Source organism: Lagenorhynchus albirostris, chromosome 3 (assembly GCF_949774975.1).
Source record: "Lagenorhynchus albirostris chromosome 3, mLagAlb1.1, whole genome shotgun sequence".
Taxonomy (NCBI): domain Eukaryota; kingdom Metazoa; phylum Chordata; class Mammalia; order Artiodactyla; family Delphinidae; genus Lagenorhynchus; species Lagenorhynchus albirostris.
The window spans coordinates 46,856,836-46,870,694 of NC_083097.1; the positions used below are offsets into that span (position 1 = coordinate 46,856,836).

Below are 13,859 nucleotides of genomic sequence, written 5' to 3' on the forward strand. Positions count from 1 at the left end.
TGGGACTTAATCCAGTGACTGGTGTCCTTATAAAACAAGGGGAAATTTGAATACAGAGACATGTAGAGGGAAGATGTTGTCAAGAAACATAGAGAGAAGCCACCCATCTACAGCCATCTACAAGGAGAAACGCCTTGAATAAATCCTTCTCTCATAGCCCTCAGAAGGAACCAACTCTTGGAATCAAGTACTTTGATTTCAGACTAGCCTCCAGAACTGTGAGACAATCAATTTCTATTGTTTAATCCACTCAGTTTGTGGTACTTTGTTACAGCAGCCACAGGAAACTAATACAGTTACTTAATTTTGCTAAATACTTATATTTTTGTATGAGCACTAGTCATGTATCTTCACCTTCATGGAAAGCAAAATTCACCAGGGGAAACAAGAAAACAAAATGCTATATAATAGAATTTTTTAAAATTATAATTTAGACCAATTCTTCACAGAGGGAATCTCTGTATAAGCTGCTCATTTTCTTTCAAAAAGAGAAAACAGGGCTTCCCTGGTGGCGCAGTGGTTGAGAGTCTGCCTGCTGATGCAGGGGACACGGGTTCGTGCCCCAGTCCGGGAAGATCCCGCATGCCGCGGAGCGGCTGGGCCCGTGAGCCATGGCTGCTGAGCCTGCGCGTCCAGAGCCTGTGCTCTGCAACGGGAGAGGCCACAGCAGTGAGAGGCCCGCGTACTGCAAAAAAAAAAAAGAGAGAAAACAAATGCTCAAATTTTGTAAAGACAAATTGTTTGCTCTCTGGCTCAAGTTTACTGTGCTTTGGAATGAACAAGAATATAGAGGATGACAGAAGGCACCTTTAAACTGTGGTCTTTCCCATGCTGTATATTCATTTGGATGTGCTTTATAGTACAGGCACATAAAACTATCTAAAAGGAAGTTTATTTTTACAATTCACTGAATGCTAATGCATAGTTTTAATGAGACCAGAAATGTGCTGGTCAGGGCTGAAATCCTAAAAGCTAATGACTGAGGCAACTGTGATGTTTCCATCAGGGAATAATGAAATTCTGAGCCTCTATGGTATTTAATTACATGACTTCTGGGCCATTAGTTTATAAGGAAACAGCTCATACCCAAATCTCCGTACCAAATCTCTTCCTTCTTTGAGAATAACAACTAACGCCTCACAAAACACCATTAAAATGGGCATTTCTAAATTTATCGAGACTCTTAACTGTGCCAGTCAACTGGAACTTGAACAGATAATATATTTTCAGGGCTTCGGAAGTGTGAACTCTAATTGATATTTATTTCAACTAAATGGGAAGTGATGTGTTAGGTTAAAAATGAAAGTGATCCAGTAATACTCTTCTCCTGAAAACCATAGCCAGAGAATGAAGTACTGAGCATGGCAATGAGTGAAAATGAGAATGAAAGAAGAGTGAAGGAGAGATAAGAAAACCAGTGCTTCATAAGGGCCATGTACTACATACTGTGTCACTGAATGCTATGAGGTAGTTTTATATTTATTTACAAATGAGAAAACAAAGGCTTGTAAAGATCAAGTTATTTGCTGAAGCATAAAGAGAGACCAAGTGGAAGAACTGGAGTTTGAAGCTTTGTCTTTCTGATTCCAAATCCCATTCATATCTGAAAACTATACATATAACATATACAGTTTAAGCAAAAAGAACTATGAGCTGTTTTTCTGAATGTATTCTCAATAAAAGGTAATTAGATTATATAGTGTTCAGAGTATACCTTGATTACTAAAGTTAATTCAGTCTTACCATTTTGGTACAGGATATTTTATATTTGAGTGTTTGAGATGACATAGCAAATTTGTGTATAGTTTATGACTGTTACCTTACTTTCTTCCAAAGACACAAAAAATCCACAATTATCAGAACAATAAAATGGTGTTAGAGATCAGTTAGTAACAACTCCTTTGTCTGTTAATATATTTCTTTATTCATTCAATATATCACATACATGTGTGTGTGTCTGTGTGTGTGCTATATCAGGTGCTGTGATGGGCATTAGGAATCCAATAATGTACAAGGCAGAAAGGGTCTCTGTTCTGAAGTTTACAGACCCCTGAGACCCAGAAGGAAACCAAATATACACCTGCTTATATAGGCTAATGGGGATAAAAAGAGACTAGAAAACTCTCTCTTAGTCAGTTGCAACTTCACTGGATGTGAAGTGAGATTACTTACTTGAGGAAGATGACTGACTTACTCAAAGAGCAGGAACTATTTCTAACTTAGCTTTAAATACATCTCTAGCACCTTGTACCCAATGAACGTCTGTTACCCTCATCTAAACTGAACTTTCCCATTAAATTTTTTATCACAGGTCACAGCCAGACATGGTGATTTAAGACTGACTTCCACTTACTTCTTGCTTTGGGCAAACTCTTAGTAAAATGATCAGCATAGAGCCTAAACCAAACAAACATAAGGGAGCATAATCGTTCTTTGAATAATTAATGGAAAGCTGAGCAGAATGCTAATTGCCCTTCGAGGTAGAGCCAGGCCTGATTTTTCCATCCAGGGCTCCCGTTTTTTTTCTCATTGTAGTGGCGTGCCACTTTTCTCTATTAGCAGGCCAATTCTCCTTTGCCTTCAGCAAAAGTAACTTCCATGAGAAGAAAGAAACTGGACTAACAACCAATATAATATGGAACTTCATTGAATCACAGAATCCATATGTTGCTATAGACCTTAAATGTGAGAACGTCTTTCTAGTATAGGAGAGGAGAGACATGGCCTATCTTGACAAAAGAGATGGCAGAGTGGAATGAGAATTGAGAGTCTTGCTCTTTCTCTTCTTTATCTCTCAGCACTTTTTCATTAAGTGTTGCTAAGCTCCTATTATTTTCTTTAAAACTGAATAGAGCAATAGAGTGAGAAACCACCCTTCCCCCCTCAACACTTGAACATACATACACACACACACACACACACACACACACACACACAATACCTTTTTTTTTTTTTTTTTTTTATAATCGACAAGTTTATTATCAAGAAACTTCGGTAGGTTTTTTAAAAGGCTGTGTTGGTTTTACAAGACTGAAAGATGACAATTCATGACAGGACAAATATAAACAAGGATAATTAAAATATTAAATACCATCTAAATTAAAAGACCATAATTCAAATTAATTATAATCTTTGTGTCTTGTTAGAATCAGCTGTACAGTTACCCGTCATGAAATTCACCTCACCAACTCATGAAGACTACAAAGTCTCACTACAAACTCAATTACATAATTTACAATAATCAATGAGTGTTTTGCACTTAAGCATGCACTATCACAGAAAGCACAAAATCTTATATACAGGGATTTTTTGTTTCTTTAAAATGTATCTCAAGCATCGTTTAAAGTGCGAGCTACAAATATGCTGTATCCTTTAAGAAAAAGGCTTCTAAAGGAAGTATTGAGACAGCTATTCGATACTGTCAAGAGTGGTTATATAACTAACCGAAGGAAACCCAGCAGTACCCTGCTAAGTCTGTTTTATTGTGGCAACCTTCTCCTTTGTAGTTGAGTTCTTAGCTCTTACTGTATTACCAGCCAAACATGTATTCCATTGCTTTGGATACAAGACTTTCATCTTTTTTTGGCGTTTGTCTGTCAGAAATAACCTGATAGTCACTAGTAGAAGCTTTGTATGCTGTAGCAAGAGGTCTCATGGTAGAAATCCTAGAAGTACTTCCAGGTTGGGTTGGTGTACCTAAGGTTTTGATTGGTGGTGTAAAGGCAACAGATGGAGATGATAAAGCACACCTGTCACTGTTTTCCATAATGCTTTTATCTATACATGGTTTTACACCAATCATGATGGACTCTCCAAAAATTCTCCCATCTTTGCTTAAAGCTTTCCGGGCCTGCAGTTTAGATTGATAACGAATATGCATCCAATTTCCTGTGTTAGACATCACATGTTTTAAGATATTTCCATACTGTGCAAATTGTAATAATATATAGGAAGCAGATGCTTGAGGAAACCCAAACACAGTCACCCAAGTGTCATCAAAGTGATCTTCAGATGTCAAAGAATCTCCTTGAGTATAAAAAGGATCCAACTGGGCAGGAGATAATGTTGTCTTTCGTGGTTGACCAATGTTTGCTGGACTAAACACACTCTGCCCTGTTCCAGGAGTAGTTGTCATAACTCCAACAAGAGGACTCTGCATTACTGAAATGTTTGCCTGTCTTCTTGAAGTTAAAGGTGTTGATCCAAGTCCTGGGCTGGAAATGTCATCATATATACTAACTGGTGGAGCTCCACTTTTATCTTTATGAGCTGGTACAACTGGCTGTGGTGGTGACCCACCTGCAAGTAAAGGTGATCTCATTTCCATTACTCCTACTGAAGGGCCACTAATTGATTGAGGTTGTGGAGTCACTGGAGCTGGCAAATCCCCCATTAAAAATCCAGGTAGGAACTGGGCATTAACCCCTGGCTTTGGAGACGTGGGTGAACCCAGCATCATTGGTTCAGATCCTTTATTAACTATTCCTTAACTTCTAAACAGCCTCAAAAATGTGTTTCTTGCTATCCAAATGCTGTCAATTATTTATTCTTCCTCTTATTTCTAATCATAGTAGACCTAACGTGGGCACCTGGGGTTCCACAGCAAACGCTGCCATCGCAGCAGCGGCGACACTTGGCCCCGCACCTCCCCGATTTTCCCACAATACCTTTTTAGCAAAATAAAAAGAGGGGAAAAAAACCCCACAAATACTAAATTACCTATAAGGATGGGCTGGGCCCAAACACCCCAAACCAACCAAACTGCAGGCGTGTTGGGGAGAAAGTGCAGCCAGGAGCATTCTAGGTGTGGTGGAAAAGAATGAGGATGTCTAGGGGTCCTGGTGCTGAGGATCAAAGAGAACCTGGCTGCACAAAACACCAGAGAGCAGCAGGAGGGGACCCTTAATCTGAGAAGTCAGAAAAGCTACTCTGGTGCCTCCCATTCCTTCTTCACAGTATCCTCCTCAAATTGGTGGTACGGGAATATCCAACTCATTCTAATCTAAGGTTTATTTTAAAATATAAGATCATCACATCCATCCCAAGATACTATTAAAAAGAAAAAAGAAAAAGAGCAGCAAAAGTCCCCTGCAGATTAAAAGAACAAATCAGGAAAATGTTCCAGAAGTGTAGAGAGAAAATACAAAATGATACTCTACCGTGAATTGTTTTAAAATTATCAAAGTAATTGTAAATCTAAAAGAATTGAAAATGTAGAATTCAGTGAAAATTTTGACAGCTAAAAGGAGATTAAAAGATGCCCAAACAAGAGGAAGAAAAAACTAACAGAATTCAGGGGAGAAATTGAGAAAGAATGAAAAGACATCTTAAAAAAAGTTTCCATTACAATGACTATACGTTAAGATAGACATACTGAAAACCACATTAGACACAGAGGGAAAAAATGAAAACAGTAAAGAAAATCAATAGGATAAAGAAAGAATTTTTTGAGTATTTAAAGGAAAGTGATATATAGACAACAAAGGAGATATATACATAGAGTCAATGAAGAAGAAAAAAAAGATGATTAAAAAATACTTATGTATAATTTAAACACCCTCTCAAAATTTTTAAGGGCATATTACATACCTAGGAAAATTGATCTGGAGGGTAAACACTAAGATATCCTGCTAAATGTTAAATATTAAAAATAAAGAAGAATCTTTGGGGCCTAAAAGCAAAACTATCTAGTCATTACCAAAAAAAACCCAAAAACCTAGAATGAGCTTTGCCCCAGACTTTGTAATAGAAAATTTTAACAGCAAAAACAGTGGAACAAACCTAGAAGACATTCAAGGAACAAGATTTTAAGCAAAGATGTTCTTCAAATATAAAAATTGTGAACACAGAATTATGAATGTCCACAAACTTAAGGAATATTGTTCCTATCAGCCATTGCTGAGAAAACTAGTAGAGGATAACTGGGAAACTTTGGGGAGAAAAAAGTAAATGATGGGCACTGACTGAATCTATTTTATCTAATTTATTTGTAAAATAAAAGTGAGGATAAGATTGAGAGAATAGCATACAAATATAATATACCCTGATAGCATGGTAGTAATTCAACTAAGAAAAATAGAAGGAAAACTAGGAGAGAAGGAAGAATAACTACTGACTGCTTCACATATAATGACTGGAAGTCAAAAGATATCATTTAAAGTTTAGGAGTATAAAGGTAAATACTAGGCAAAATACACTATTAATCAATATTGGTTGGTAGAGGAGAAGAAGGAAAGGAATGAGGAAGAGGTTACAAATTAATTTTACAAATGCTCTTTCAGATAAAATAGATTATATCTAAAGAGAGACATATAAACACAAAATATAAAAGAATCACTAGAAATAAACTTGCATATTCTAAAAGAACAACAAAATACCAAAGAAAATAAACCACAAATGGAAGACTTTTAAAAATAAATAAGATGTAAATGTGTAAAACATAAAATAATGTGAGAGAACTAAGATCAAATATATTTGTCATATCAATAAATGTAAAGGACTTAAATCACCTATTACAATAAAAATTTTTCAGATTAGATTACAAAATTTTACAGATTACAAACTCTATGCCACATATAAGAGATACACTAAAGTGCTTCAGAGAAATTAAAAATGAAAGAATGGACAAAAGATATACCATACAAATGAAAAAAGAAACCAGAAGTTGTGATCTTACCATCAGACAACATAGAATATTAGAGAAAAAATTAAATGGGACAATAAATAATGCTGAATTCTATAATTCACAATGAAGAACTAACATTTATAAACATCTACATGAAAAGTAACAGCAGCAATTCCCATAAAGCATAATGATAAATGATTAAAGGAGGAATAGTCAGAAACACACTAACATGAAACTTTATGTCTCTCAATTATCAAAAAGTAAATAAGGTGATAGAAGACCCCCAAATAAACAATAAGGTAGATATTATAGACGTACACTGGCACATTAAATTATGTACTTGAACAATAAAGAATACTCCCGCTGTTCAAGTGCTTTGAATATTCATGAAAATTGATAACATATTAGGTCCCAAAGAAACCCCATAATTCCAAAATAGTACATCTAATAAAGATAATAATCTTTATTCACAATCCCAAAACTAGACACAATAAAATCAGAGATCAATAACAACAAAAATCCTTTACACCTGGAAATTCTAAAGATCTCTATTAAATAATTTTTAGATCAAAGCAGAAAAACAAGTTGTAATTGCAGACTTTTCAGAAAAACAACTATAATGAAAAATACTATATATCATAGGCTATGTTATGTAGCTAACACAGCATTCAGAGGAAAATACATAGCCTTTAGTACTAATGTTGATAAAGAGAACAATAAAAATGAATCAAAAATTTCTAGTAGAAATAAGAACTAAATAGACATAAATGAAGGAATAACGTTGCCACAAATTCTTAAGTGGACTAGAATATTTACACTGGCATTTACTTCCCTCATCCACTCTTCTTTCACAATAAGAAATAGCACCAATGAATCAGACACACATTTGACACCACACTGGAAACAACAGTGAAGATATCTGAATCTCCTATTCCTGCCTTCAGGAACTGTTACTCTTCTCATGGTTCTTCAATCTTGCATTTTTTCAGATAAGACAATACCTAAATTTTAACTAAATTATTGATTCTACTGAAATTCTGTGATATGAGCTTATGCACTAAATGGTTTTTATCATTTACCTATTGCCTACAGTGGGACAACATGGGCAAATATTATCTCTTAGGAAATGTGGTCACGTATACACACTGGAGCATGAGTTTTTTTCCTAAGTCAAAGCTGGGGCTTGTGCCCAGCTGTGGTGCCCAGGCCAACTCTGAGGCATTTGCGCTGTGAGATGTAAAGTTGCTACGAGGTGGTCTAAAATTAAAATTCTGTGGTGGTTTCATGTGTGCTAAATGTGTCCATGACAGGATCAAGCATGTTTTCCTTACTGAGGAACAGAAAATCATTGTGAAAGTGTTGGGGGCACAAGCAGAGTCAGAAAGCTAAATTAAAAATGGAAGCTTTTTTGAGTACTAAAAAAAAAAAAAACAAAACAAAAAAGAAAGAAAAAGCACATTACCCTCCTAGTGAATATACTCTGAGCAATCTGTGAGAAGACTTTGAAATGTGTTTTGCAAAAGGTGGTTTGGAATTAACAGCTTTCTGTGATTTGGAGTTTGGCAGAGACACCAAATGTACAAATTGTCAAAGTGATCATGTTCCTAGGAAATTAGGATCACTGGCTATAGCAGTGTTAGATCTACACAGAGTCTTGCATTGTGGGGTTGAGAATGATATGACATGAATTAGTTTGGCTACTTGTGTGGGCCAGCAGGGAGGCAGAAGTCAGGGAATCCTCACTTGATGAAGTCTTAACGATCTCCAGTGCAACAGAATCTGTTATGCATCAAAGCTAAGCAGAGAAAGAGAAAGGCAAATTTCCTAGAGAAATGGAATGAATGCACATCTAAACTTCAAAGCCTGGGAAATCTGACTTAGTATCTGGTTGCATCACTGCATTTATTCATTTCCAAATGAACTTTTCAGTAACAAAGTGAGGAGAAAAACAAATTTTAATAATGTAAACCCTCTTAGGGCCAATTCTGAATCTCAGGGTACATCTTATATTGTTCATTTACCTACCAAGAGCAAGGCATTGTAGTCTAGTCTAAAATATTGTTTCTGAAGTATTGTGATCAACATCCAGCCTGAAGGTGGAATGGTGAATTTCTACCTCTTCGCCATCAGTAGCTAGGTATGAGAACCTGGGCTAATTGTTAGCATTACCTCACCTAAAAATTAAGAGGATTTGGGCTAGCTGCTAACAAATCTTTCCAAGTCCTAAGAATTCTACAGTATCATTTATATACAAAATAAAATGTTTCACACAGCTGAGTTGAACCTTGGAAGCTGGGAGCTGAATTCTGAATCATTTAGTAGAGTGATTTTCTCTAAAAATGCTAATGGAATTTCACAAATGCTTCTTGCCACACCCACTCTTTTTCAGAGAATAGAAGATGAAAGTGTGAATTTATTGTAATAGAGCAAACACCCAAACACACTGCAGTTTAATTTTCCTTTATTACTGTATTTTTAATTTATTGTGGATGACTAACACTTATTAGTATTCTTTCTGGCTGCCACTGACACTTGAAGCTGCTTTCTGTCTGGGTCTTGCCAAACCATGAAAGTAAATAATTTTTTAAAAATATACTCAAGTCAGACCAAGAAAATTAGGAGAAGATTTCAATGGAGTCTGGAGCTACTGAATCCTGATGTGTCTGGCATTCATCTTAGAAATCTGATCTAGATAGGGTATCAGAGAACTAAAATGTAATTAACTTTAGAATTACAATAAACTATAAATTGTCTAACCAGGGCTTCTAGTCCAGATGGTTTTTAATTTACTAGCAAAGTAAATCACTGGAAGTCTGGTTATAAATCAAGGCTTTTGAATTCAATCGGTAGAGAAGAAATCCTTCAAATATCCCACTAGCTATCCAGTGCTGGTAATGAAAGTGGGTGGGAAGGGATAGAAGATGTGTGGAAGGGAGACTGGGGTGGGGAGATGAAAACTGCTGCATAATGACACTTACAGTTTCACAAACAGTGCTTTAACTGAATTGATAGGATTACATTTTAATGTGTCTGGCACCCTCCCTAGGAATCTTAGGACTCCAAGACTGAAGTAGCCATGGAACTAGTTTATCAGTAGTTAGCATTATCAGACACACTGATGGAGGGCAGATAGAGACCTAATAAAAAAGAAAAGATAGAGATGATGACCCAGAAGGTCAGAACAGAATACAGACAGAAGGCTTTCTTTGGCTCTGAGGATTACTAAGAACAGGAATGTCTGTAATCATGGGATCATATTCAATATATTTTACAATCAATATGCTTGTGCTCAAACCAGTGAGGATTAAGGCCATGACCAACTAGAAGGGACATTCATTGTAAACAGCCAACTGGATACCCGGCTCTACAGTCTACCAGGAAAAGGAAAATGTCCTCCTGCTAATTCCATCTTTGATTCCATTTCTACTTGTAATCTTCATTTTAGTAAAGAAGAAATAATAGAAGAGAAACATCATTCACCAAGAGGTAAAGGGGTTTGTAGTAAAGGAAGTTCTTAGAGTGTCCTTGTACCATGATTCCATTAATTTATAAGCTCCTGTGGGGCAACACTGTGACTACTACAGGTCCTAGAAGAACACTTTCCAGAAAAATATTAGTATTGCTGTCTCACTGCATGACAGAACAGACACCAGCCTAAGTCAGAGATCCTGGAGCTCGTTGTGTCCTCCTGGTGAGTCAGACTCAAAAGAAATGATGATTACTGACTCCCCTTTGCTTTTAGGTAGACATGAAATGTGTAAGAATGTCAAACATCTGAGCTCATTTATAATTATTACTTTATGTTAGGATAAACAAAAAAAGATGGATAAAAGAAGAAGGACATTCAGGGATGAACTATTTCAAGAAGGGACAGTAATTACTATGCCAGGATTCCTACCATGTATTACTAGCACATGGTAGAAGAACAGGACTCATTAAACAGGAATGAAGAATATGTAGGAGGAGCTTCAAGATGGCAGAAGAGTAAGACGTGGAGATCACCTTCCTCCCCAGAAATACATCAGAAATACATCTACATGTGGAACAGCTCCTACAGAACAACTACTGAAAGCTGGCAGAAGACCTCAGACCTCCCAAAAGGCAAGAAACTCCCCACGTACCTGGGTAGGGCAAAAGAAAAAAGAAAAACCAGAGACAAAAGAATAGGGACGGGACCTGCACCAGGGGGAGGGAGCTGTGAAGGAGGAAAGGTTTCCACACACTAGAAGCCCCTTCACAGGCAGAGACTGCAGGTGGCAGAAGGGGAAGCTTCGGAGCCGCAGAAGAGAGCACAGCCACAGTGGTGCGGAGGGCAAAGCCGAGAGATTCCCGCACAGAGGATCGGCGCCGACCAGCACTCACCAGCCCGAGAGGCTTGTCTGCTCACCCTCCGGGGTGGGTGGGGGCTGGGAGCTGAGGCTCGGGCTTCGGCCAGATCCCAGGGAGAGGACTGGGGTTGGTGGCGTGAACACAGCCTGAAGGGGTTAGTGCACCACGGCTAGCAGGTAGGGAGTCCGGGGAAAAAGTCTGGAGCTGCCGAAGAGGCAAGAGACTTTTTCGTCCCTCTTTGTTTCCTGGTGCGCGAGGAGAGGGGATTAAGAGCGCCGCTTAAAGGAGCTCCAGAGCTGGGCACGAGCCGCGACTATCAGCGCGGACCCCAGAGACGGGCATGAGACGCTAAGGCTGCTGCTGCCGCCACCAAGAAGCCTGTGTGCGAGCACAGGTCACTCTCCACACCTCCCCTCCCGGGAGCCTGTGCAGCCCACCACTGCCAGGGTCCCCTGATCCAGGGACAGCTTTCCCAGGAAAATACACAGGGCGCCTCAGGATGGTGCAATGTCATGCTGGCGTCTGCTGCCGCAGGCTCACCCAGCACTCCATACCCCTCCCTCACCCCTGCCTGCGTGAGCCAGAGCCCCCGAATCAGTTGCTCATTTAACCCCATCCTGTCAGGCCAGGGAACAGACACCCTCAGGCGACCTACACACAGAGTATGGTCCAAATCCAAAGCTGAACCCTGGGAGCTGTGTGAAAAAAGAAGAGAAAGGGAAATCAGTGCCAGAAGCCTCAGGAGAAGCGGATTAAATCTCCACAATCAACTTGATGTACCTTGCATCTGTGGAATACCCGAATAGACAATGAATCATCCCAAATTGAGGAGGTGGACTTGGGAGCAAGGATATATATTTTTTTTTTCTCCCTTTTTCTCTTTTTGTGAGTGTGTATGTGTATGCTTCTGTGTGTGATTTTGTCTGTATACCTCTGCTTTTACCATTTGTCCTACGGTTCTGTCTGTCTGGTTTTTTTGTTTTTTGTTTTTGTATAGTTTTTAGCACTTGTTATCATCTGTGGATTTGTTTTTTGGTTTGGTTGCTCTCTTCTTTTGTTCTTTTTTTGTTATTATTTAAAAAAATTTTTTTAATAATTATTTTTTATTATAATAACTTTATTTTATTTTACTTTACATTATCTTATCTTATTTTATTTTATCTTCCTCTTTCTTTCTTTCTTCCTTTTTTTTCTCCCTTTTATTCTGAGCCTTGTGGATTAGAGGTTCTTGGTGCTCCAGCCAGGTGTCAGGGCTGTGCCTCTGAGGTGGGAGAGTCAACTTCAGATACTGGACCACAAGAGACCTCCAAACTCCACATAATAACAAATGGCAAAAATCTCCCAAAGATTTCCATCTCAATGCCAAGACCCAGCTCCACTCAATGACCAGCAAGCTACAGTGCTGGACACCCTATGCCAAAAAACTAGCAAGACAGGAACACAACACCATCCATTAGCAGAGAGGCTGCCTAAAATCATAATAAGGCCACAGACACCCCAAAACACACCACCAGACATGGACCTACCCACCAGAAAGACAAGATCCAGCCTCATCCACCAAAACACAGGCACTAGTCCCCTCCACCAGGAAGCCTACACAACCCAATGAACCAACCGTAGCCACTGGGCACAGACACCAAAAACAACGGGAACTACAAACCTGTGGCCTGCAAAAAGGAGACCCCAAACACAGTATGTTAAGCAAAATGAGAAGACAAGAGAAACACACAGCAGATGAAGGAGCAAGGCAAAAACCCACCAGACCTAACAAATGAGGAGGAAATAGGCAGTCTACCTGAAAAACAATTCAGAATGATAGTAAAGATGATCCAAAATCTTGGAAATAGAATGGACAAAATGCAAGAAACATTTAACAAGGACCTAGAAGAACTAAACAGCAAACAAACAGTGAGGAACTACACAATAAATGAAGTTAAAAATTCTCTAGAAGGGATCAATAGCAGAATTACTAAGGCAGAAGAATGGATAAGTGACCTGGAAGATAAAATAGTGGAAATAACTATTGCAGAGCAGAATAAAGGAAAGAGAGTGAAAAGAATTGAGGAAAGTTGCAGACCTCTGGGACAACATTAAATGAACCAACATTTGAATTATAGGAGAGCCAGAAGAAGAAGAGAAAAAGAAACGGACTGAGAAAATATTTGAAGAGATTATATCTGAAAACTTCCCTAATATGGGAAAGGAAATAGTTAATCAAGTCCAGGAAGCACAGAGAGTCCCATAGAGCATAAATCCAAGGAGAAACATGCCAAGACACATATTAATCAAACTATCAGAAATTAAATACAAAGAAAAAGTATTAAAAGCAGCAAGGGAAAAACAACAAATAAAACACAAAGGAATCCTCATGAGGTTAACAGCTGATCTTTCAACAGAAACTGCAGGCCAGAAGGGAGTGGCAGGACATATATAAAGTGATGAAGGAGAAAAAACTACAACCAAGATTACTCTACCCAGCAAGGATCTCATTCAGATTTGACGGAGAAATTAAAACCTTCAGAGAGAAGCAAAAACTAAGAGAATTCAGCACCACCAAACCAGCTTTACAACAAATGCTAAAGGAACTTCTCTAGGCAGGAAACACAAGAGAAGGAAAAGACCTACAATAACAAACCCAAAACAATTAAGAAAATGGGAATAGGAACATACATATCGATAATTACCTTAAATGTAAATGGATTAAATGCTCCAACCAAAAGACACAGACTGGCTGAATAGATACAAAAACAAGACCCATATATATGCTGCCTACAAGAGACCCACTTCAGACCTAGGGACACAAACAGACTGAAAGTGAGGGGATAGAAAAAGATATTCCATGCAAATGGAAATCAAAAGAAAGCTGGAGTAGCAATTCTCGTATCAGAAAAAATAAACTTTAAAA

The 13,859-nt window shown here is 38.2% G+C and overlaps 2 protein-coding genes across 2 annotated transcripts in view; both read right to left on the reverse strand.

Annotated features, from left to right (window-relative positions):
• The window catches only part of LOC132518315 (cAMP-specific 3',5'-cyclic phosphodiesterase 4D-like), a 624,833-nt gene that overhangs the window by 449,839 nt on the left and 161,135 nt on the right, over positions 1–13,859 (reverse strand). The gene's annotated exons all lie outside the window — the stretch shown is intronic.
• Positions 2,971–4,652, reverse strand: LOC132518074 (nucleoporin NUP35-like). Its single transcript, XM_060146088.1, has 2 exons — positions 4,577–4,652; positions 2,971–4,470 (listed from the first exon to the last, which is right to left on the reverse strand). Exons 1-2 carry the CDS (start codon positions 4,614–4,616, stop codon positions 3,530–3,532), a joined length of 981 nt encoding a protein of 326 aa, XP_060002071.1. The 5' UTR covers positions 4,617–4,652; the 3' UTR covers positions 2,971–3,529.